This window comes from Lactuca serriola, chromosome 7 (genome assembly GCF_051521515.1).
Source record: "Lactuca serriola cultivar US96UC23 chromosome 7, Lser_US96UC23_V15, whole genome shotgun sequence".
Taxonomy (NCBI): Eukaryota; Viridiplantae; Streptophyta; class Magnoliopsida; order Asterales; family Asteraceae; genus Lactuca; species Lactuca serriola.
In genome coordinates, this window is record NC_136414.1 from 138,403,239 (window position 1) to 138,429,865 (window position 26,627).

The 26,627-nt window shown below is 33.6% G+C and overlaps 3 protein-coding genes across 3 annotated transcripts; 1 reads left to right on the forward strand and 2 right to left on the reverse strand.

Moving 5' to 3' along the window:
- The first annotated feature begins 8,824 nt into the window (after window positions 1-8,824).
- Window positions 8,825-12,722, forward strand: LOC145061703 (uncharacterized). The gene is made up of 5 exons (XM_079009245.1): window positions 8,825-9,282; window positions 9,656-9,765; window positions 9,864-10,235; window positions 10,554-11,106; window positions 12,173-12,722. The coding sequence occupies exons 1-5, from the start codon at window positions 9,045-9,047 to the stop codon at window positions 12,253-12,255; spliced, it is 1,356 nt and encodes a 451-aa protein (XP_078865371.1). The 5' UTR covers window positions 8,825-9,044; the 3' UTR covers window positions 12,256-12,722.
- A 4,248-nt stretch (window positions 12,723-16,970) lies between these two features.
- On the reverse strand, window positions 16,971-18,273 carry LOC145062200 (E3 ubiquitin-protein ligase RZF1-like). The gene is made up of 2 exons (XM_079009837.1): window positions 17,390-18,273; window positions 16,971-17,295 (listed from the first exon to the last, which is right to left on the reverse strand). Exons 1-2 carry the CDS (start codon window positions 18,237-18,239, stop codon window positions 17,216-17,218), a joined length of 930 nt encoding a protein of 309 aa, XP_078865963.1. The 5' UTR covers window positions 18,240-18,273; the 3' UTR covers window positions 16,971-17,215.
- A 499-nt stretch (window positions 18,274-18,772) lies between these two features.
- On the reverse strand, window positions 18,773-21,279 carry LOC145063006 (Acyl transferase/acyl hydrolase/lysophospholipase superfamily protein). The gene is made up of 7 exons (XM_079010603.1): window positions 20,626-21,279; window positions 20,265-20,408; window positions 20,108-20,180; window positions 19,920-20,025; window positions 19,718-19,814; window positions 19,539-19,634; window positions 18,773-19,427 (listed from the first exon to the last, which is right to left on the reverse strand). The coding sequence occupies exons 1-7, from the start codon at window positions 21,268-21,270 to the stop codon at window positions 19,284-19,286; spliced, it is 1,305 nt and encodes a 434-aa protein (XP_078866729.1). The 5' UTR covers window positions 21,271-21,279; the 3' UTR covers window positions 18,773-19,283.
- Window positions 21,280-26,627: the final 5,348 nt, after the last annotated feature.

The following is a 26,627-nucleotide window of genomic DNA, read 5'->3' on the forward strand; positions in this document are numbered from 1 at the left end:
GAATGACTTGGTTAATGATGCTAATGACTTTGGTAAGTTTGGTGAGTTAGAGAGTGACAATGATGAAAGTGATGATAGTGATTTTTTTGTGTACATTGACAATATATTGGATGATATTAGTGTGGATATGCAAGACTTTGAAATGAATATCGACAAAGATGTGGAATGGGTTGGAGGGTCGTCTAACACTGTGGTTGATGAAGGCACACATGATGAAGCTTTAGAGGTGATTAATACTGACTTTTTAACATCCGATTCATCATCAGATGAGGGGATTAATGGTCAAAGAAAGAAGTCAATAAGAGCAATTCAAAGGGAACATGAGAATTATGAAGCACTTGTTAGTGAACCCTTCTATATTTTTCAAAAATTTGGTTCAGCAAAGGAGTTTAAGGATAATGTAAAACTCCATGCCATAGAGACTAGAAACGAGTTGGCCCTTGAAAAAATGACAATAATAGAGTGAGATGGGTTTGTAAGGGAACAATACCAAAGTTTGAGCCTAATGTAGAAGTCAATGATGAAGAAGAAATATGTCCTTGGGTCTTATTAGCTAGTAAATGGAAAAAAGATGTCAACTGGACAGTTAAAACGTACAAAAAAGTCCATAAATGTCTTCAAACTAGAACAGTAAAAGCATGTACGTATAAATTCCTCTCTTCTAACATTGTTGAACATGTTGAAAGTAACCCTACTATTCCAATTAGGGCTTTTCAAGAACAGCTACAACGGAGGTTTAAGGTAGATCTTTCTAGGATGAAAACATTTAGGGCAAAATCTGAGGCTTTAAACCTTGTGTAAGGAGATTTCGTTACTCAGTATAGTTTACTCAGAGATTACATTGTTGAGCTGCAAACTCGTAACCCAGATACGACTGTTAGGGTTGATGTTGAAAGCAAAGGAAATCCACACAGTGAAACGAGGACATTCATACTCATTTACATATGCTTAGGAGCTTTAAAGAAAGGCATCGCAGCTGGAAAGAGGGATTTTCTTGGCTTTGATGGTGCTTTCATGAAGGGTCCATTTCCAGGACAAATTCTTTCAGTCGTGGTAAGTTTTAATTATTGTTCTTTTACTTATTGTTATACATAAAAATAAGTAAAAATCTATTCATGATTGTTATTTATCATAAAATGCAGGGACTAGATGGTAATAATGGCACATATCCATTGGCATATGCGGTGGTTGAAACAGAGAACATCACTGTGACATCCTTAATTTCACGGCCAGAAAAGACCGATTTGTTTATGCTTTGTTTTTAGAAATTAGAGTAATCTTTTAAAGAAAACAGTTGCGAAATTTGTTCCCAAAACAAAATGTGATAAAAATTTATCGAAGCATTTCTTTACAGAAATGTATTTTCATTAAATAACAAAATATCGAGATGTCATGTTCCGATACAGACCAAAAGCATAAACAGTATAAAATAGACCTTACAATAGTCATTTGTAACTACTGATCTATAATCCAAAATCTCTCTTCAAGTCCACCAACTTATATTCTTATGCCATTACCTGTAATGCAAAGAAAACTGAGTGGGTTAGGCTTGGGAGCCTGGTGAGCATATAGGGTTTTCAACCCACAATAATATAATTATTATATTCAATAATCAAACAATCAACCCAATTACCCATCCCCATTATCTTCCTTACTCTTAAGGGTCTACCCTAAGAGTCATCTATTCGTTCACTCCGTATTAGGCACTAAGACAATAGCTGCCCAGATTCTTTATTAGACACTAAGATAATAGCTGCCAGGATTCTTTATTTGGCACTAAGACAATAGCTGCCACGGTTGTTTCGTAAAGCACTAATTCCATAGTTGCTATGGTTCATTGATCGGGTACTAAATCCATAGCTACCAGTGTAGATATTAAGTCCATAGCTATCATCGTCTATCTAACAGTACTAAATCCATAGCTACCAGCGTTCGTCTATACGGTACTAAATCCATAGCTACCAAGGTTCATCTATATAGTACTAATTCCATAGCTACCGAGGTTTATCTTTACAGTACTAAATCCATAGCTACCGAGGTTTATCTTTCGTCTCGTCCTCAAACTCATCCTTCATCACACACCAACTATTTCGTCTACCCATGTTCTACCAAACATATTTGTAGATATGACATACATATACAGTTTAACTCATTTAAAACCTATATAAAACATCCATCCCATGGTTATCTCAAATAAACAACAATATATAAACACATAACACGTATTTCGTAGCAAATACTTAATATCTATGTGTTAGAAGAAAGTGATCACACACTCACTTGATCAGAAGATGATCGGACAGCACTACGGCTTGTAGAATTAGTATTCTTTGATAGATCTGGAAGATCTTCACAAAAACCGAGCTCCTTGCGGGTAGAGCTTCGGCTCGGGAATTTTACTCCTTGGGATCTTCGGGGCTTCGGGACTTGCTTCGGGGATCGAGAATGATATCGGGGCTTCGGGATATTTCTTACGCGGGGCGTACGCAACCAAAAACGTCATCGCTTACGTATGCAAGGCACTTGAGTCCGAGGGGTTCATGCACCGGGGTACGCTGGGTGTACGCCAGTACGCTGGACGTACTTCGGATAAGATCAGTGACTCCTTCGGATATACATCTGAATTAAAGATTAAATATATATTTTAAGTATTTAATAAACTTCAAAAATTCATATCTTCCTCACACGAACTCCATTTTTGACGTTCTTTATATCCATGCGTAGGTGAGACTACGCTCTACAACTTTCGTTCATACTTCGTCGGCTAATTTTGACTTTATTTTAAGTAGGCTGGGACAAGAAAACTCCGTTATAAATTCATAACTTCTTCATCCGACGTCCGTTTTCGTCTGTCTTTTTAACGTTGCACTACTATCAATAATATATTTGATTCTCGTTTAGATCGCTAAGGCTAAATATCACTCTAACATAAATTCACTATTTACGTCGCGTTGTGTTGTGCCGGTTCTGTCGCGAAACTTCGACAGGTCATAACTTCTTCGTTATAACTCGGATTTCGGCGTTCTTTATATGTACGGAATCCTTGTAACATATACTACAACTTAGTTAAGATTACTCCTTCTAAATAATCTTCCATCAAAAAGTCATTTTTGATGCTTATCGTCTCTAAATTGACTAGCCTGGATCTACGGGCGTTACAGTTCATGGACTTGGTTTTTGAGATGTCTTGGGGAGGATCTTGGCTTGAATACTAATTCTAATTTCACTTTTATAACAGACATAAAAGGTACTAAAATCATAGATTTTTTACTTTATTTCTAAATTGTTTACTAACAAAATCTATGTATGATTGTTAGGGTATTCTAAATGCAATTGCAACCTTGTTTCCTTGTGCTGAAAATCGTTACTATGTTCATCACATTCAGGATAACATGAGGAAGCAATGGAGGGGTAAACCTTTCGAAGACCTCTTATGGACATGTGCAACTGCAACACATGTACAACAGTTTAACAAAGGAATGGAAGAGCTAAAGAAATTAAACAAGGATTGTTATGAGTGGCTTAAGAAGATACCACCTCAGCACCGGTCTAGGTCCCATTTCACTGGTATAACATTTCATTCTAGTAACATTCTTTATGTTTTCTTGGTTTGTGTAGTCTTTTAGTATTGACTTTAAGTGATGTGATTGGACAGGGAGAGCACATTCTGATGTGATTCTTAATAACTTGTGTGAAACATTCAATGGAAAACTGAATGAGGGTCGTAATAAACCAATTATTACTTGCCTAGAGTTCATTAGGGAATATCTAATGAAGAAGATTAGAAAAGGCCATTGGGAAATGTATTGGTCCTTTGACACTTACAGCTATGCAGACTTTGGAAAATATAAAAAAAGGCAGAAGATTATAGATATGTTTTTTTGTGGAAATGGTAAGTATCAGGTCAGTGGCCCTTGGATGGACCAATGCACGGTGGATGTGGTTCAACAAACATGCTCCTGCAGGAAATGGGAACTCACTGGGATGTCATGCAAACATGTTGTTGCTACTATATGGGAGATGGGGAAGAATAGTAAGGATGTTGGAATACCAGAAACTTGGGTGCATGAGGTATATTGGCTAAAAACTTGGAAACAGATGTACTCATTCAAAATTGAGCCCATTAATGGGAGAAGCATGTGGGTAAAGTCTGTGTGTCCAACAACTTTGGTTCCTCCTAAACATCGTGTCACAATAGGTAGACCAAAGAAGAAACGCAGAAAATCAGCTTATGAAATTGATGACATGGTAAAGGGTAACAATGCATCAAGAATCCTTCAGTCGGTTACTAGTTCAAAGTGCAACAACATTGGTCATAATGCAAGGAGTTGTAAGGGAAAAAAAGCTAGTGCTCCTAGTGGTTCTGGTGGTCCTGGTGGTTCTGGTAAGGGAAAAGGAAAAGCTGGTTGTAGGAAAGGGACTTGATCCATTAGTGAAAGTTTGTTTTGTTGGTTAATCAGTTCTTTTGGTTAAACTATGTCTTTTTGGTAAAACTGTGTCCTTATGGTTAATACTTTTGGGTAAATTATGTTTCTTTTGGTTAATCATTTTGTTGATGTATGAAACTATGTTATGGAAAGTATGTAAACTAAATTACCCTTTATTAAATCCCACTTGTGCTATTGGTTGTTTATGTCAATTGTTAGCATATGTTATTGGTTGTTTTTGTCAATTGTTAGTGTTTACTTTTCCATATAAGTTCCAGAAACACTTAATCAAACACTTTTCCATATAAGTTCCAGAAACACTTAATCAAAATACATGGATCATAGAAGTCAAAATAAGCTCCAGAAACACTTAATCAAACACTTCACCAAAATATTATCAAATTCACAAACACTTAATCAAAATACATTCCAGAAACACTTCAAAACACTTCAAATTCACATACAACAACCAACTACATGGATCATAGAAGTCAAAATAAGTTCAAAAAAGACAAACATCCTACATAGCATAGTAGTTGGATCTTAAGCACTACAACTTGTAAATAATGATTCCTATGAACACCCAACTTAAAATAATGATTATCTTCAGCAGCCGATTCTCAGCTTCAACTTTGTTCTTAGCCTTCAACAGCCCTGAATTATCCTAGTACATCGTCCACATCCTTCCTCATCAACCCATCCAATAAACTTACATTTAGGTCTCTGTCAAGTTCAAATCCAACAGATTTACGGTCATTGTCACACAAAAGCTTGAGTTAGAATCAAAACGACCTTACCTTCTTTGTGTAGCCATAAAACTTTCTTCCGGGGTTGTCGTCGGTCCATTATGTCAGTATAACACTTGGTTGCCCGCAATTACATTTCATCATTGTTGATTTTTTGTCCATTAAAGAAACGAGAGATGAAATGAGAGAACAAACGTAGAGGAAGAAAAGGGGGATGCACCGATCTAGGGTTTTTAAAGGATGAATAAGTAAAATGACGGAAATAACCCTCAACGTGCAAGGCACGTGGGGGTTTTAACTCCAAAATCAAACGAAGGTTAGATGAGGGACCAGACGTGCATTAAACCAAACTATTAAGAATTGACAGGGTTAAAAAATGGAGTTATGGACTAGACGTGTAACAAACACCAAACCACAGGGACCATTCGTGTAATTTGTCCTAGTTTTCATGATTTATGTGTTTATTTTTCCAGTGTAATAGTCTTCTCTCGATCAAACCGCAAGGGAATGTTAGTGATTAGGGTTTAGGTCCAAACCTTTAGGGTTTAACCATTAGAGTTTAGGTATTCTCTATATATTCCTATGTAATTTTCTTTTGAATATGAATCAAGTTATTATCTTACAATTTTTGTTGTTTAGGCAATTCTAAATTCATTATAGCCATTTGATCTATTTTGGACCAAAAATCATAATGTGCTTTTAGTCATAATGTGCTTTTATCCTTTTAACTTTCTAAAATATAATGATCGTACCCCAACCCTTTGTCTTCATCATTCCCATCGACGACTCCCCCATTTTCCACCGACTTCATCCAACTGGCATACCCCATTGAATCCACCTTTGGAACCCTCTCGACCTTTTTTGTTACAATCATAAGTCATAACACACATACAAACATCGTTGAATACAAACACACATGCATGCAACGTTACAGTCAAAATTCAAAAGGTAACTTGAAAAAGACGAGAATCGCCTTCCTTTGTGAAGTCAAAGCTCAGTATATCTTTCAAGAAAAAGAAAAAGAGACTTTCGACAATGGGGTAAATCCGTAAATGTCATTGGAATGGAGGATTTCAACAAAAGTGTGGGGGATGGGGTAGTGGGTGTTAATAATAACACATTTTATCCAATAAAAACATGAAATGTCATAAGAATTGTCGTATCATTTTAATATTCTGAAAACAAAACATCCATTTTATAATTAAAAACCATCCCTAACTTCACATTTGAAATGTGGAAGTATAACTGCATAAGTAGTGGTCAATGGACTAAACCCTTATTCAGAACTTAAAATTTTAAACCGAAAATAAGATGCAAGTCTCTATAACACTACTGTTTATGACTACGAAACTACAAAAAAAAAAAAAAAAAAAAAGGTAACGATTGAAAGATTAGGTTAGTTAAGGATTATAATAATGGTATTAAGTGTCTATTGTATAGTCTAATCACGTTGGATAAAAAGCATTACGATGTTTAATCAAAAAGCATTATCTTCAAAATCACTACATATCTTTTATAATTAAAACTCTTTTTTGCGTGTTCATCATCATACCCAAAAGCAAACTCACAACAACACATTGAGAGCATCCCAAGCACCGAGAACAATGTGGATTTGAATCGAATGACAAGTGTTTTAGATAAATTAGGTAAAGGTTTTCAAACTTTAAAAAAAAAAAAGGTATCGAGATTCGAGATTGGAGTACATGACAATTTTTTTTATTAAATTCTTTATAATTCAATTGACAACGTTTAGGTTGATCCATGTTTTTATCATCCGCTTCTTTTAAGATACTACATTTTATTTTTATTTATCTTCCTATCAAATCAAATGTTGACATATGGCATATTTAATGACATATTTAATGAAATTGATAATATTTTAGTCCATTTGTCATCATTTAATGTGGATAGGAGAATAATAGGAATAAAATATAGGAGAATATTTAATTTCTTTTAAGATAATATCCACATACTATTTAGGCTTAAAAAGAAATGAATCCACCATTTATAATACAAAGAGTGGTAGACCTTGTCCATTTATAGAACTTCACGTAGATCTTGCGTAGCTAAATTTATCACGATGTGGAAAACTTGATTGCATATTCACGATGTTGTTTTTGCGATACTCATGATCAATTTTTAGTAAAAACAAGTTATAAATGGCTATTTTCATGTATAACTTCTAAGTATAGTCATTTTCGTGTATAGAGCTCTCAAGTAAAATGCTTACATTACATGTGCATAGATGGTTGCATGCACATGAATGGTATAATATATTAACAACTTGTAATTTGTTGAATAAAAAATTATATTTTTATTAATAGCTGTTAAGTTTTATTTTTTATTATAAAGTTCTACGAAGTTGAAGAATACGAATTTTTAGGTTGGGCATTTATCTCTTTATTTATTCCGTGTTTGCAGAGGAAATGTATAGTTAAAAAAAATGGGATAACGATGACATGTTCTATCCTTTTTTGCCCTTTAACTTTTCTTTTTTCACAAAAGAACCCTTTTTTCTCCACCAATCCATTGCACTCATATTTCCCTTTCGCCTTTGCTTCCCCTCAACGTTCGGTAGCCAATTCATCATTCCTTTTTCATAATATTACCCCTTAGTCTTTTTCAAAATTACAATTATGTCCTCTTAGTTTTTGTAAATCACATTATTTATGCAACTTTCAACATATGTAATCAGTAATCACCATAACTTTGGTCTTAAAAGATGGTATTTTTCTGTTTCGTATTTCTACAATAAGTATCTTATTTGACCTTTTAGATTCTAATGAAAAATTGAAATTTTTATTACTATAAACGTAAATTATATGAAAAAAAATTATTACAAGATGATGTGAAGTTATATATAAAAACTAATGGATTCTTAAGAAGAGCTCATGATTATTGAACCTTCATCTACTAGCAATGAATAATTTCATTACAATAATGACATTTGGTTGATAACTAAAAATATTATTTAAATATATTATACAAAAAAGGTTTATCAAAAAATCAAACTCCCTTAATATATGTTAATATATGGTACATGTAGTATAAACAAACCTAATATTATGAAAAGCATGGTATTTCTGTCTAGAACTGAAATATTAAAGTGTATATTATACTATGAATAATTTTGGGAAATATGCATAAATATTTTTTTAACAGAAAAATCTACTTCAATATTTTGTCAAAATTAACTAAAAAGTTCTTATTTTTATTTTAACAGGAAATGGCAAATTATTGTGTAAAATTAAATAATTGGAAATTTTCTATTCAAAAAAATTTATGACTTTATTAAAATAATTCTAAAATAATGAGAATTTTCTACATATTATTCAATAATTTTTTAGATAAGCTTTGAATAATAATTTATTTTGTATGTAGATACTTTTAAAGAAACCATAATATATGCTTGAGTAACAATCATATTTTCTAAAAATAGATATATTTTTTAAACCAAACAAAAAAAAATGCTTAATAAATTCAATAATGTAACCACCAATAAAAAGTTGAAGGTTAGGAATTCAATTATAAACAATAACAAAGGGTACTTTTCGTAATTCGCCAATTTACATTCCCACATGGAAGGAAATTTGAAAATAAATAATAATAATAATAAATGCAAAAATAGTTGTAGTGGTACAAATCAGATGCTTCCTCCTCAGTGCTAGTTACAGTTGTGCCAAACCTACATACAGAGAGAGAAAGAAAGAGAGAAAGAGAATGTGTACCCATCAATAGCTGTGGTTAGTCTCTCATCATCTCACACAGCTTCAAATTGAATCAAATCTCCATATTTCTGAGGAAAAAAGGTTGATAATTGAGTGGCAACAAAAGGGGGAAAAGGGGCAGTGAGTGCACAGATGCGTTGCAAATGGGGAAATCCGAACCCCAATTGCCAATTCACAACCAACAGGAGCAGAATCATGATGGGGTTTTTTCGTTTGTTCGATGTCCGATGTGTTTCTCGAGAATAGCTCGGTTGTGTAGTTTCAAATGCGTGTTTGTTTTGCTTCTCAGTGTTTCTGTTCTCCTCACTGCGGTTTTTTCAATCTTCCATTTACACCATAGACAATCTGGGTTTGATGCAAAAGCTTCAATCAAGCACAGTGGTAATTCTTTTGTGATCGTGTTAGATTTAAACAGTATGATTTGGGTTTTTGTTTTTTGTGTTTTTTAATCTCCTTTAACGTGATTAGGCTTTGTTTTGTTGCTGATTGATCATATGATCTGCAACGATCTGGGAATTGTCTTGCTGTTTGGCTTAAATGTTAATATTTAGATTGTAGATTTGAAATTAACGTTATTCTTGCTAAATTGAGCAAATGCACTAATTTGAATTATGAACAGTATCTTTTTATATACGATTGGATGTTGATTTTCATACATCAACTTTGCTTAATATTATTCTCCTAGCAATAATCTGAGATTGGATCTGCTTCCTCCCAATTTTGAGCAAAATCTTCATGTATCTTGTGATTGCAGCCACTGTACAAGCGTATTTCAGATTACAAAAGCCGATTTCATATCTTCTTCCTCAAATCGAGAGACTAGAGTATGACATAAACGCAGAAATAGGCGTACCTAACACAACGGTTTGCTAATAAAATCTTTATTCATCATATAATCTCCACCCAAAAATGCATTTTTCATTTACATTATAATCACCCATTTGTTTTGTTGTGATCTACAGGTTGCGATTTTATCGATGCATAAAGCAAGCGCATCTAATTGGACCCATGTGGTGTTTGGATTTCTACCCGATCCCATAAATTCTCCAATAAATCTTGTTTCTTTAAGTGTTTTGAGACCATTGTTACTCGATCTGTTCAATCGACGTCTCAATTTGACATTGACGACTTCCATTTTTGGAGATCCATCTTCATTTGATCTTGTGAAGTTTCCTGGTGGAATCACGATTATCCCTAAACAATCTCCCACCATTTGGATGCTGCGACAAGCCCTTTTCAATTTTACCCTCCCTAATTCTGTTCGTGAAATTGAAGAAAACTTTGGTGAACTCAAGGAACAACTAAAATTAGGGTTGCACCTAAAACCTTATGAGGTAATTTCTTTTTTTACTTAATCCATGTTTTACCTGTGAGTAAATGACCATTTTACCTTTGATGTGAGAATGTGAATATTTGACCATTTACCCTTCTGTCTCTCTCAACTGTCTGAATGTGAGTTAATGACCATTTTACTCTTCTGATGTGAGAATGTGAGTAAATGACCATTTTTGATGTGAGAATGTGAATACTTGATCATTTACCCTCTATCTGAAGTGTCTGAATGTTAGGATTTTATTTTCCCTTCTGTTTGAATGTGAGTAAATGACCATTTTACCCTTCTGTTAATAACTACGTATTTTTCCGTTTTCCAGAGTGTATATATGCAAGTAACGAACAAAGGTGGATCAACAAGAGACCCTCCAGTTACAGTTCAGGCATCAATAGTATCTGATCTAGGCAACCTTGTGCCCCTAAGATTAAAACAATTGGCACAAACAATTACAAAATCGCCCTCGGCAACAAACCTTGGCCTAGATCACTCTGTTTTTGGTAAAGTAAAAGAAATCAGTTTATCTTCTTATCTTTCTCATACCCTAAACGCCCCTACACCTACCCCTTCCCCTGCCCCATCTCCTGACCTAAACGATTATGCGGGACCCACGATTTCACCGAGCCCTCAAAACCATGCTCAAACTTTACCTCCTGTGCCAAATTCCCCTGCACCTTCGGTACACCGTTCTTGTGGTAGGCCCAAGATCTTGCCTATGTATGGTCCTGGTCCAAGTGCTTCACCACCCATGAGTGAAAAGTCAGAAATGCCCCCGGGTCTTTCTCCTTTACCGGTTGTGTCATTTGGGTCAACGGCTGGTCAACAAAAAAGAGATGAAGCGGGCCCACCCATTTCGGTTGCACCAACCGCGTCTTGTAAGTTATCTTTTAATCTTTCTTACATTATTATAATTATAAATAATTTATGGTTTTTGAAGTTAGTTGCTATTAACATTGCCATAAAAATGTTCTTTTTTAATTTGCATATTAATAAAATAGATTAATTAACCAAAAAATTATAGATATTTAAAACTAAATATGACCAAGGGGGTAAATGACAATGTTATTGAGGGGATAGGGTAAAGAGTCGAAAAGATAAAAATAAAATAAGCACTTTTGTGTTCTTTTAAATGCACAAAATTGTTGTCTCCAATTGTAATAAGCTTTATACCCCATTAAGCCGAAATATATAAAAAATTTGTCCTTATTTATTTATATTTTCCTTCCATTCTTCAAGTGTGCTTTCATTTTCTCTAATATTAAAGAAAAATTATTATCCACACAACACTAATAATGGGAAAAAAGAGGTTTGACCTTTCGAGGGGCAAAATAGTATTATTTCACTCGGAGAATTGAAAGATCCAATTGGATATCCTCAACATTGTGGAAGATCACCATATAACTCCCTTGACTTTTAGCAAAACCATAATCAAGGGTCAATTTAGTAAATATAAGCTCCTAAAGTCAATAGGGGCTAATTGGTAGGTCAAGGAGTCACATGGGATCATATAATACATTAAGGAAACTTGGAAGTTTATATATTCTTTAGGTACAATGAGGACTTCATAAAAAGTCAATGGTCAAAATGGTTTTATGAGTTTCCATCATGGTATTTTTCGATAATTATAAGATCCACGTAGAACATTAACATAGTTTTGTGGAGGATTTTGGATATAACCCTTTATTTAATTTGTTGTTTAGCCACAAAATTATTTATTTATTTAGCCATCTAATTATTATTATAATAAACGTAAAATATAATTGTTCGATATAATGGTGAAAGTATGTTGCATTAATTGTTACCTTCGAGTTCACCTTTTAATCCTTAACATCACTCGCTACAAATGAATTGTAGCATTAATTTGTTTCTTTACCAAAGGGTATTTTAGGTATTTGACAAAGAGTTGACTATCTAATATTCTTCTTTCCACCGTTTTTGCAGCTTTATCAAATGGTTCTTTCAATCACATAACATGGCCTTTACTCTTCTTCTTTACACTTGTGACACTCCTCCAAACATTATAATGTCTGATTTATCTGCTCCATGTTGGCTGTGGGACCGGTTGATGGAGAGATCCAGGGGTGGAAAGTGGAATTTACCCTTTTTACAAAGTATAGTACAAACTTTTTATGCCCTGACATAATACACACACAAACACACCTTGATATACACACACAAACTCACCTTGATACACACACACACAAAAATATTGTACATGAACAAGAAAAAGTTGCGGGTCAAAGTCAAATGGTGGCAGGCCGCTTTGTGTTCCATGTTGTGTAAGATAGAAATGGGAATGTTTCCCGAAGGGAATTGTTCTTGAAAATGTCGGCTAATTGAGAAGTTTAATGTCTCCATGTCGTGTTATTGTTTCACAACAAAAGGTGTAACTTATGTTGGTTGTTTTTATAAGATAAAAGAAAAACAAGATCACAACTCTATTGTTATAAGAAACATAGTGAAAAATGAGATGCATCCTTTTTATATCAAATTGATTATGGTTTATGGTTGATTATTTCTCATTGTATTTTCAGTATGTGGTAACACATGACAAAAATATAATCTGAAACTGTGTTTGATGTGGATTGGACTTAAAGATCAGAATAGTTTTGATGTGATATAAATATAACTTTTTATCTCATCCATAAAGATGGAATATGGATCCACCTTTTTTTTTTCTGGACTTTGTAAAAGACTTTAATGACTCACCACCATTAGAAGATGTCATGAACACTTCTTTTGTAAGAATTTTTATTTCTTAAAAAAAATCAAATACAAACCCAATAACCAAATTAACAAATTCAAAAACATTTAACCTAAATACCTATATGAATGGATTTAGAATCATGTCAAAATATGGTGATATGCTAAATTGAATGAAGCTAGCAATAGGTCCACATATTACACTTATTGTCTTTCATTATAGATGGAGCTAGCAATAGGTCCACCTGTGTGAGTTCGGGTTTTACCAATTTATTAATTGGATTGAAGTTTTCAACCCAACACAACCCAACCTATTTAATTAAATGGGTTAAACAGGTTGATCCATTTAACTTAAATGAGTTGAAAATTTCAATCTAACCCATTAATTTTGGATTGAGTTCGGGGTGGGTTAGCGGGTTTGATCGATTTTTGTCGGTTCTAATTATAGGACATGTATTGCAATGACTAACTTGTGATTTATGGAGTTTCTTTAAGAACATAAGAACACCATGAATCATAAAATAATCACTAAAAAACAGAATTGGAACTTCATTAACCATCAACATAACCAGGGCGGGCCCTGGGCGGCTTGGGCCTTGGCCCAGGACATCAAAGTTATTGGGACATAACTTTGAGCCCAACTATTATAGATATATGTAAAAATGTCGGCCCATTTCTTTTAATCAGTAGATTTGTATTATCTTATTAAGCTCGATTGGAGTGAGAGCGGCAAAAAGTAAATTGGGTGCGCGGTAGAAAAGAAGACGAGGAGACAAGTCGAAAATTCCGATCCATTGGAAACGTATTGACACACCATTATTTATGCCCCTAGCCAGACGGTTGGAGATTTCATAGATGCAATGGACATTAACTTGTGTGTCTGTGATTTCTGATTTTTCTTTATCAGTATAAATCGAAATCAACATCTCTAATCTCCACTTCGGTAATCATCTGTAATTTGTTAGGCTGTAATCTTCATCTAATTATCTAAGCTTTTAGTCTCTCACTCGCGAAGGCACAATATCACTTTCTAATCTTCTTCTCGTGATTTTTGTCTGCAAGTTGTTCTTATTATAATAAAGCTTTTAGAGTTAATTTAGAGTGTAGCTTAGCATCCTGAGTTATTTTGTGGTTGAGCGAAACTAAGTCCATATGTGTTTTCCAGCTTTTAGAGACATTGGTATCTTTTTGTTTTTTTTATATCAAAAACACATTTATATTCGAGTGAAAGATGTATCTGCCGCCACTTTTTGTATTCAACTGAAACACATTTGTAGTCACTACATGAGCTAGGTTGTAACAAAAAAAATTAGCTTCATATTTATTTAGTTGTATTTACAGTTTTAGTTATCAATTGTTTAGCATTAATATGCTTGTCTTTAGACTTTTTTTGGTTGAACGCTAGAGTGTTAAGTTTATTTTCAAGATTTTAATCCTTTGATTGTTTAGCATTAACTTATAACTGTTTAGTTTATAATCCGATTGAAGAATTTAACTTATAACTGTTTGGTTATTTTGGGAATTGTTCGTCTAGACTTCAAGGAAGTAAATAGATGATTTGAAATTCTATACAAACCAACAAATACTTATTCATTGTGGTTCAACATCATAAATTCTTCATATCAGTTTGTATATCTGTATATTTGAGAGAAATGATGCACATTAGAAAAAGATGCTAAAGATAATGAGTTTCATATGGAGTACACTAAAATTTTGATTTGACAATAGAGTTGGTGTTTACAACTCTAGATGTTAATTTTTCAAACTCTAGAGTATAATCACACGAATGCAAGCACTTCTATGATTAATATATCACCGGTATTTTGTGGTTCAACTTTATGAAAACAAGGCATAATTATGCAATTTCGCCCAGGGTATGAAAAACCTTAGGACCGGCCCTGAACATAACACCAAAATTTAGACATGTTAGATTCGAAATCCATAAAATATGTATTTGGTTCAACTCTTTTTGGGTTCCTTGATTTGGTTATCAAATTCGTTTTGAGGATTATTTGATTTTGATTTCAAGGAAATTGAATTTATAATATAGAGAAATGTTTTACATGTAGGTTTTTTTTTTGTGGTTTGAAATTGGTTTTCGAATTCGGTACAAGATGAATATGTTAGGACATTCATTAAAGCATACGTGGATGCAGACGAGAGCAAATAGTCATTTTATCACTCAACGTTTATTTTTAGCACAATCCAAGTCACGTACCATTATCTTTTCATCAACCACATGGAGGAAAATTGTAATCTACTCTTACCAAAATTTGTAAGTTATAAGGAATTAGTTATATCTTAGAAAATTGTCATCATGAAATCTTTTATTTACTAAAAAGTGTCGTTAGTAGACTTTTATCAAATATATAATAAGCACCGAATGTACGTAATCGGTAATTCCCTTGAATACATCCGGATTTGTGGATTTGTTTTTCCTTAGAATTAGAATTTATTTTTCTATCTAAAATATTTTTTATAACAAAACATGCTATGCTTTATATGAGAAGAAAACACAATAATTTTTAAATTGGCAGTCTTAACAAATTATAATTTCATTTGGTAAGTTGCATATTTTTTTTTTGTCTAATCATTTTTTAGTAAATTGATCGATAATGTCTAAATATTTTCTATGGATCAATAGTGTCACCATGAAATTTCGTGTAAAATTAATAATTTTAATTATAAAATGACTTATTTCTAGAAATATGAATTTGGCATTAAAATTCTTAATATCCTCGAGTATCAGTGGAGCGTGTCACCAACAAATTGTCCTCAGGAACGTGTTTGAGTGTCATATTTGGTGTATTGTTCATATAAGTTTTGTCATAAACCATCCCCACCATGTCAATTTAGATGGGGTAGGTTAACAAACATCAGAATTTTTTTAACAATTATTTTTTTAAACTAAATTTTCCATTAAATAAAAAATAAAAATTACATAACAAGACATTAAACCATAACAATTCAAAATAAAAAAAAAACAATAACTTAAAACTTAAAAACATTAATATTCATAACCAGTAACAATTAAAAGAAATATTCTTCTTAAAATTGACCTTCCAAATTGTTAGATCTAACAAGTGTCGTGTTGAAATCAATATGGTTAATGGCCACCTAAAAGGAAGACAATGATGATGCAAGAGATAATTTTATACAAAAGTTCAAAAGAAAGGGTTAATGTGGTGTAAATTGGTCTTTAATTTTAGTATTTATTGTGGTTAAAAATGAGTTTAAAAAAAAAAAAAAAAAAAAAAAAAAAAAAAAAAAAAAAAGAGGCTTTCTCTCTTCTCACTAACTTGCTTCTGAGATGCCTGTTTAATTTCTGTGTGCAGACGTTTAAATTTTTTACTTAAACAAGTTAAAATCTCTTACCCAAGTTTGTTTATTTTGGTGTTTAACCTATTATGAAATTATTATTAATCGACCATAGGGACTAAATTGTTAATATTATGTTCTCTGAGCTTTTTTTAGAGAGATGGAATTATGGATTCTTTTTCTTTCTTTTTTTATTTTTTATTTATTATTATTATTTTTTTTTGTTAACGATACTGTATAAAAGCGCAAGAGAAGTAAAAGGAAGGGAAGTTCAAAATATTTTTTTGAACTTTAGAGAAAAGATAGGAAAAGATTATATAAAATTTTATAATAACAAAAACATGCCTTCTATTTTGCCATAGCTTATACTCCCTCCGTCCTAAAATTATAGTACATCTTTCCTTTTTGGTTTGTTCCAAAATAATAATCCACTTCTAAAAATAAATAACATTTTTACCAAAATACCCCATCATTATTACTTAACTAACTAAGCATTTAATGGAACATTAAATGCAAAGTAAGGACAAAATTGTCATTTTATTAAATAAAGTTAGTGGTAATTAATGTTTTTCTTAATCTGTGTGTTTTTTGTCTGTGGACAATAATATTGGGACGGAGGGAGTATGTTTTTGCAATCACCGACTTTTTACGTAGCAACGACTCAATTTACGAATTGAAGGTTATGGTAACATATATTAATAACCAAATGAATATTAAATATTATAAGAAATACATATCATTATAATTTTCATGGGACGTATTTTACAAGGATTGGAACAATCTAGAGAATATTAACATGAACATCCCACAAGAATAATCCAAATAAAGAGTAGCGTAAGGATCCAATCCAACACATATCTTTGATAGAACCGAATTTCAATATTTCCATTGAATAATATTGTCATTTTTAAATTGTTTAAATGACATACATTATGAAATTTATCTTATGTTGTTTAGAACGTCTTAATATATATTATTTCTAAAAGGTGACACCAAATTAAATAAGAAGTCATAAACCGAACCAAGTGTGTCGCCAATTCTATCTGCAAAATATATAGGATGATCATTAGATGGTTAACTACAAATAAATAAACAGAATTCAAATAAAAACAATGTTCAAGATTTATATATACGAACCTAAGAGAGAAGTTGGATTATTCATGTCATGAAAATTAGCATGTCCAAATGTCGAGTTTGAGAAAGCTCTGAAAGGCCATAAAGTGATAAATTGCTCTAAGCTCCGATTCATGTTGACAGAGTTTCGAGAACCTTGTCTTGCAAAGCCATCTTCTTCATAATGTGTGTGGGCATAATTATTTGAGAGACCTTGTATCACATATCGACATACAGGGCATGTATTATGAACACTTAACCATGGAACGATACAATCGGGATGATAAAAATGTTTACAAGGTAACTCCCTTACTTCTCCTCCAACTTCAAATTCATCTTTACAAATTGGGCAATCTGAGTCGTTAGCCAAGTGAGATTGAGTTAGGCTGACAAGTGGCAAGGCTTCGATAACTGAAATCGGTGTTGGTGGTGGCCTTGTGCCCTCTTCTTCATTGGAAACATCATTCGGTTCCTCAAAAGTTGCATTTTGATGACTAAGAGATCCGTCATTAGGTTGCAAACCAGTCACATGGAAAATAAAGTTGGAATCTAGACCTTGTTCAATATCAGTATCAGAACCTTGTTGTCTGATAAATTGTGGTGGTGGCTCGGGTGGGTCAAATAGAAGAGCCAAATTCTCTATAAATTGTGTGGCTAAAGACGGTTCAATATCTGCGATGTTGGATACCAACCTAGGTCGTTGGAAATCAAGCTCATCGGGAATTATACCTAAACACCGTGGGCAAACAGTTTCAGGTATGTTATTTGAGTTGGTTCTAAATGTTCTTTGACAGCGTCGACACCAGTAGTAATGATAAGTTCTCATCCTTTGGTTCCCGTTGACGCTTACACGACGACGAGGCGGAAACGGCATGTTTAGAAGGAGAAGATAGCAAATAAGACGAAGTGTGTGGATAAAGGTGTGAAAAGGAGAAAAATGTGGATGAAATGTATATATAAGGTGTGTTTAAAGAATTCTAGGAAAGATAAGGGATGACTTTGGTAAGTTGCTAAAGGTCTAAGGATTCTTGACTTGTGATGGTTTTCTCTTGCTTAATATGTATGTCATGTCACCTTCTCAAAAAGGTTAAGCATGTGTGAGAGGTTGGATCTTTTAGATAATAGTATATGTTATTTTTAACAATATTACCTCAAGACAAAAGAGGAAGGAAACTGAAGTATTTTGTTTAACGACTCTAATCTCTCGTGCAACAAACAAATATTACGCATAATTTTATAATTTTGCAAACAATTGATTTTCTAGACTACAATTATATTAACATGTAGGATAATACTAAAATATACCTTGTATTTATATATAATATAAAAAAATATTGTTTTTGCATATCGTATCAACGATAAAAACACATTGGCCAATTACCCTTAAACCTTTACATAGGATAAAAGTTATACAAGAAAATACACCAATAAATCTTTTTAAAATTATTACAAATATAATTGTCGTTCTAAATACAAACTTATAATATCATTTACCATATAGTAATCAACATTTCAAACCATTGTATTTGACAAATCATCCCTACAAATCCAACATACTTGCAAAAATAAAAACACAATAGTTGAAAACCCTGATTTATCCTTCTAACAACCCTTGAGCTGTCCCACAGACACCAGCCAACTGGTTGGCTAGCATAAGGGCCCGTTACTCAAAAACAGCCCAATCCATATTGGAATTAAAACTCTCACACTGTCAATAAGACAATAATTCAGATATTTGTTGTTTTTGCATTTTCCTAAGTATGTTGGTGGTGTAGAGATGACATGTCAAGTACAATTACTAGAAATACAAACCCTAGTTTTCTATATATAGAAAGCACTAAAAGTAGGATACCTACTATGTATCTAAACATACAAATACTTATACTCTTACTTTTGTACCTAATTATTATTATCATCATCATCTAACAAATGTATTGTTGTCTTCTTGAACCAAATTCTCAACGGGGTTTAAAGCAGCCCATACGGATGCATCCATGTATCCAAGCTCATACAAGTTATCAAGAATCAAATCGGCTGCTGGCTCCAACGCCCAACTGAATAGCTGCTTTGAGGAAATTAAGGTTTAATAGTAAGACAATGGGAACAATGTTGTTTTAATGTTAATGTTGTTTAAAAAAAAAAGAATCTTGTAACTTGTATTGTAAATTTGTACCTCTCTTGGGGTTGCTCTATTTTCGGGATTACAGTCAGGGCTGATTCCGATGTTTTCCAGTCCCAAACGACTGGCTGGAAAAGCACACACACGAACCTGTAAAACAAAAAAATATTACAAGGGTAAAATGGTCATTTACTTGTATAAGTAAATGAATACAGATAAAAGTTAAAAGTTACCGTTTGAGCAGCGGATGTTGGTGGCATAAATAAAGTCAAACCGCCGTCTACACAGAGTCTATTGCGGAACACAATTGCTGGTCTTGGTGCAAGGTATCTGAAAAAAGAGATTTATTTTTATTTTTTTATATTACATTTATGATGTCATAATTCATAATCATAAGAAAAAATTAGTTTATTGAAAAAGAAATTAATATTTTACCCTGGAATGAAAGAAGAAGTAATTACTGCATTAATAAGATCCTCCCTGGAATCAAACTGATCAACAAGTAAACCTCTTGGTCTCCATAGAATCTGTGTTACAGCAACTGTGTATTCATATTCATAATATAATTTATTAGAAAGCTGTATAAAAAGACGTAAATGCCCTTAAAAACAGGATATGCTCACCTCTAACCCTTCCATTAGACCTTATATGAGCATCAACTGGAAGAAAATCTTCAAGAACTTCTCTAAGAACAGCCTGTCCCCATACAAACATTTGTAAGAATGAAGCAAAATGATACAAACAAAAAGAATTTTAATAAATATAAGTTGAGAAATATACACCAAGACGAAATGCAGTTCCTCTAGTTCGACAATCTTGAGCCAAAATCTTTGTAGCTTGTAAGGCTTCTTCCATACTTGCCCCTGATGCAACAACTGCACATACAATGGCACCAGCTGATGATCCAGCTAATGGGGTTGTATCCTGATTCAAAATATATCAACACATCTTGGGATTTAGGAATTAAGTTTGTATTGATAAGAACCCTAATTGATGCTTGCATACATGTAGAAAACTATGTCTTAGGAAGAAACCTAACAATCTGTAAACAGATAATTTGGACTCTCTTCTTTGTAGTATCAACAAACCAAGCAATCTGATTACAGATGATCTGAAAAGAAAAGGGAATGGAATGATGTACCTTAATGTAACCCTTTTCGATTAGAAATTTGGCAACACCAAGATGATAGGGAAACAAAAGTCCAGCAGCAGAGAAGCTAAACCCAGGGCTAGTCACCGCCTTCCGCTCTCTTTCCGCTTCCACATCCTTCAGCCTCTGCTCCCACACCACGTCTCCATCGTCCACCACCGCCGCAATCTCCTCCTCCTTCACCTCTTTCTGATTCCTCGACCTACTCCAAAAATACGACTCCTTCTTACCCACTAATTCGTCGCCAAACATCCTAACTTTCTCCTCCGAATCCAATCCCCTTTCCATCGCATTTCTGCTCTTAATAATTCGAGATGCTATCCCTAGGAAAAGCTCCCCCGTTGCCACTGCAAAGGTCCTCTTCTCCGACGGTGATGGCGGCAATGGTGGTTGCTTGGGGTCGGGGGTGGTTATGTTGTTTGGGTCTTTTGAGACGGCCTTTATGGAGAATTGTACGGTTGGAGGATGTCGAAAGACGGTGCTGGTGGTGGAGTTAGGATTAGGGTTAAAGGAAGGACGGTGGAAGAGGGTGGAATTGGAAAGTGAAGTTGTCATCGGAGAAGAATAGGGCGGTGGAGGACGGCGGTGGTAGTTATAAATGAGTTTTTGGACGGGAGTTTTGGTGTATATAACCATTTTTTTCGATTAAAATATTAAATTAAGACGGAAGTGTCCAATTTATAAGGTGACATAATCAATAACAAATTTTGTTTGGCTCTAATTTTTTTTATCAATATTTCATTTAAAATATAATTTAGGGTTAATCACAAATATAGGTCGATTTGTGTATATATTTTCTCTTTTATGTTTTTATACATGTGATCATCGAATTTATTTAGTTTCTTCATAAAATATACTATTGTATGTTTAATCAGTTTTCGATGTCATTTGGTAGCTTTGACGAGACTTTTGTCATCTTCTTCGACGAGTCTTTAGCTAACAAAAATTGTCCTACCAGTTCTTGACACATCATATATATGTTCTTGGTTTTTAGATTTGTGTTTTGGACATTCCCAAAAATGTGTGAAAATTTTCTTAAGTAAAAACTCACACAAGAAATTAAGATATGCAAAGTGAGTAAATGAGTTCTAGGAGTTTTTCATCTTTATCTATGTTCGTTGAGTGTATTTTTCCGGTGGAACAAACCCTAACTCGAAAATCTGAAAAACGAGTTCATCTTCTTATAAAAAACAAGTTCATCTCCAACTTTATCGAGTTCATCGAGTTATAAGGTTTTCCATATTTGAAGACCCAATTTCTTGACACAAGCATGCATTTGAAGGTACATTTTCATCAAGATCTTGAACAAACCTGAAAATCAAAAACCAAATCTCGATTTCTTGAACAAACCATATCTGTCAAGTTCTTTACACACACATACACACTTAAAGTTCCATAAATCGTTTTTCGACCCTCGACCCTCTAAATTTCGTTTTTGAAGAATGTTTGTTCTTACGATGTTTTTGAGTGTCATAAAAGATGTTCTTAGAGATTTTTTTAAAGAGGGTTTGTTCTTTGAGATGTGAAAAACCATAAATGGAAACCCAAAACTCAAGAACCATTTGTGTTTGTGTTTGTGTTCGTATTCAGGAACTCAATAAAAAATTTCAGACTCTAAAGAGGGAAAGAAATTCATATGTTTGGGAAGAGAGTTTGTTCTTGAGTTCATCATGTTCTTGAGTTCTATAAACGATGTTCTTGATATGTTTTTGAAGAGTGTTTGTTCTTTAGATGTTTGTTCTTGAGATGTGAAAACCCATAAATCAAAACCTAAGACAAAAAATCCATTTGTGTTTTGTGCATTTATGTTCCATATATGATTTCGATTCTGGTGGGTTTGTATTAATCATATATGGATTTTTTGAACATGTGTGTTTTTGAGTCTGTTTGTGTGCTTGTGTGTGTGTGTGTTCATGAGTGTGTGCTTGAGTGTTTTGACCGGAAAATATGATTAGGAAAATTCATATTTGGCCGAAAACCTAATCCAACCGGTAATAATAATGTTTTTTTTAACAAACTAAACAAGTTCAATGATCAATAATAGTCATATGTGTACAAAAAAATGAACTAAATGTGTACACGAGCTAACATATATGATCTTTATAAGTCATTAACCTATAATTTTATTATTAAATCTATAAATCGTTTTTCAATGGTAAATAGAAGATACTATAAATTATACCAAGATTAGTAATAATAAGTAACAAGTAGGGTGTTTAGGATTGTTAATTTAAAATAGCATTTGTGAAGAATGGTAAAAAAATTCGTTGACCACCAACATTTTCGCAGATGTTGGCCTACGAATAAGATTGAACGATCATGAAGAATGGTTTTGTTCGTTCAATTATGTTTGTGAACATTCATTTATATTGTTTGTTTACGTTCGTTTATGTATGTTCATTTAAGTTCATTTTATGCTCAGATATCCTTAATGATGTTTGATTAAATTACTATATTATATGCTTGTTTATGTTCATATATGTTCAATTATGTTTGTTTATCTTCGTTCGTTTGTGTTCGTTTAACATGTTCACAAACACAAACTAACGAAAATGAATAATGTAACTTGTTAAACTAACTGTGACATCCCCAATTTCACGGCAAGAAAAGACCGATTTGTTTATGCTTTGTTTTATATAATCAGAGTAATCTTTTGATTAAAATAGTTGCGGAATTTGTTCCCAAAACAAAAATGATAAGAATTTATCAAAACGTTTCTCAAAGAGAATTTATTTTCATTATATAACAAAATCTCGGGATGTCATGTTCCGATACAGACCAAAAGCATAAAAATATAAAATAGACCTTACAACAGTCATTTATAACTACTGATCTTATAATCCAAAATCTCTCGTCAAGTCCACCAACTTATACTCTTGTGTCATTACCTGTAATGCAAAGAAAACTGAGTGGGTCAGGCTTGGGAGCCTGGTGAGCATATAGGGTTTTCAACCCACAATAATACATTTATTATATTCAATTATCAAACAATCAACCCAAATACCCATCTCCATATCTCCTTTATTTTCTCAAGGGTTTACCCTAAGAATCCACTATCCTTCATTCATTCATTCCTAAGGATTTACCTAAGGAATTGGCATGAAGTCCATTGCTGCCAAAGTTTATCTATCAGATACTAAATCTATAGCTATCAGGTGCTAACTCCATAGTCACCAAGGTTTACTCAACAAGTGCTAACTCCATAGTCGCCAAGGTTTATACAACAGGCACAAAGTCACATCGTCACCAAGGTTTATCAATAGGCACGAAGTCACATCGTCGCCAAGGTTTACTCGATAGGCACTAAGTCACATAGTCGCCAGGGTTTACTCAATAGGCACGAAGTTGCATCGTCACCAAGGCTTACTCAATAGGCACGAAGTCACATCGTCACCAAGGTTTTACTCAATAGGTACTGTAACGCCTGCGTTTCCAGGCTAGGCATTATCCTTGATGTAATAGTCTAGGTTAACCCTTGTAACTCTTTTTGGAGTATTAATGATGAAATATTTGAGTATTATGTGAATTATGTGAATTATGTGTTTATTTTCTTAATTATTATAATTAAATGAATTAAGACTAAAATAAGCGTCAAATTTGAAGTGTAAGATAAGCCCAATATCTTTGCATAAAGATGTAGTGGTCGAAACAAGGATTCCGAAGATATAAAGAATGCCAAAATCCGAGTTATAACGAAGAAGTTATGACCTGTCGAAGTTTCGCGACAGAACCGGCAACGCTGAATGACGTAAAAAGTGAAATTTACGTTAGAGCGATATTTAGCCTTAGCAATCTAAACGAAAGTTGTAGAGTTCGTTAAATCGAGAGCGTGCATAAAAAGAAGGCCTAAATCTGACTTCGTATGAGGAAGTTATGATTTTTCGAAGTTTCGACTTAGCGGTATGCAGCCCAAATACTCGAAATAGAGATCGAGTGATATTTAGCCAAAAATTTCTAAATGAGAATTGACGATCTCATTGATAGTAGTCCAACGATAAAAAGACAGACGGAAATGGAGTTCAGATGAAGGAGTTATGAATTTCGAACAGAGTTTTCCTGTCCCGGCCTACTAAAAATACTATATAAGTAATATACTTATAATATATTAAAAATCAATTCAAAATTAGCCAATGGATTCTAAACAAGAGTTGTAGAGCATAATGTCACCTTCGCGTCAATATAAAGAACGTCGAAAACGGACTTCGTATGTGAAAGTTATGAATTTCTGAAGTTCGGGGCGCGAACCCCAAAGCTGTGTCAGAGACCACGACGTGGCAAGCAGTGCCATGACGTGGCAAGTCTTCTGACACCTCCGGGAGTCCCCCAGACGCAACTTGCGATGACGTATGCAGTGACGACCAAGCCCACGACGTGGAAAAAGGTTGCCACGACGTGGCAAGGGCCAAATTTGCCCTATAAATAGATTTGAAGGGCCAACCGTTTAGGGTTGCTATTCTCTCTCTTCTCTCTCCCGTTTTAGCTCGATTTACGTGCAAGAAATATCCCAAAGCAAGTCCCGAAGCCCCGAAGATCCCGAGAAGTGCAATTCCCGAGCCAAAGATCTGCCCGTGAGGAGTCCGGTTTTTTGTGAAGATCTTCCAGATCTACCGAAGAATACTACTTCTACAAGCCGTAGTGTTGTCCGATCATCTTCTGATCAAGTGAGTGTGTAGTTATTTTCTTCCAATACAATATTATGAAGTATTTTATATAAAATACGTGCTATGTGTATATATTTTGTTGTAATATGTGTGAATGTATATTCACTCTCTTCGATCTCATAGATCTGATTTATTCTCTATGAAATACGTGTTATGTGTGTGTGTCTCATCTGTTATGTGGAATATGTATTGATTAAAGCATGCTATACAGGTTTTAAACTATGTATAAAAATGTATATTTTTATCTACTAATATGTTGGGTAGAACATGGGTAGATAGTTGGTGTGTAATAAACAGATGAGAGGCCTCGTTGTTGTTTTGATTCAGTCATCTAGCGGAGTTTAGATGACGACCACAGACTTTTCTAGATAGTCTTGTGGAATACTAGCAGGCTCGCCACCTGTAGGTATTAATGAACTTGGGTGTTCATTCGCTGTACTCCATCCCCCTCATGGTTTCCTTATTTGACTTATATTGCTGAGGAACCCTCGAAGCATGTGTTGTCGCCCCGATGAAATATTCTTAGACTAGGTCCTTTATGTTAGTTGTCTTAGGGATGTAAAGTGAGAATAATGGGAATGGGTAATTGGGTTATTGTTGGTTGGTGGAATTAAATATAATTATTTATTGTGGGTTGAAAACCCTATATGCTCACCAGGCTCCCAAGCTTGACCCACTCAGTTTCTTTATATTACATGTAGTGGCGCCAGAGCATAAGTTGGATGACTTGTCAAGTTATTTTTTGATTATAGACCTGTTGTTGTAAATAACTGTTGTAAGGTCTATATTTAAATGTTTATGCTTTTGGTCTGTTTATCGGAACATGACATCCCGAGTATTGTAATATAATGAAAAATACATTTCTTTAAGAAATGCTTCGGTAAATCTTATTTTATCATACTTTGTTTTTGGGAACAAATTCCGCAACTCTTTCAAATCAAAAGGATTTACTTTGAAATTATTTTAAAAGCATAAATGAAAATCGGTCTTTTCTGGTCGTGATTTTGGGGATGTCACAATTGGTATCAGAGCATTAGTTTAAGTGAACTATGAATTTGTAGGATTTCTAGACTTAAACTTAGAATGCTAAGTGGAATTTTGAGATGTGTGTCTGTTATATTTTAGACACGAGCACTAGTTTATTTTAGGAAAGTTTCCTAAAATGCTTTTGTGTGCTAATTGTTATATGTTTCCATATATGATATTATTTTTTCGGATCTATGGTCTGTTGCTGACCGGATTTGGAAACCTTATGTGTGTAGGATTCTAAGCGTACGTCTACGATATTAGAACTAGCATGTAAATGTTTCGGAGTGATAAGGATGATTTGAA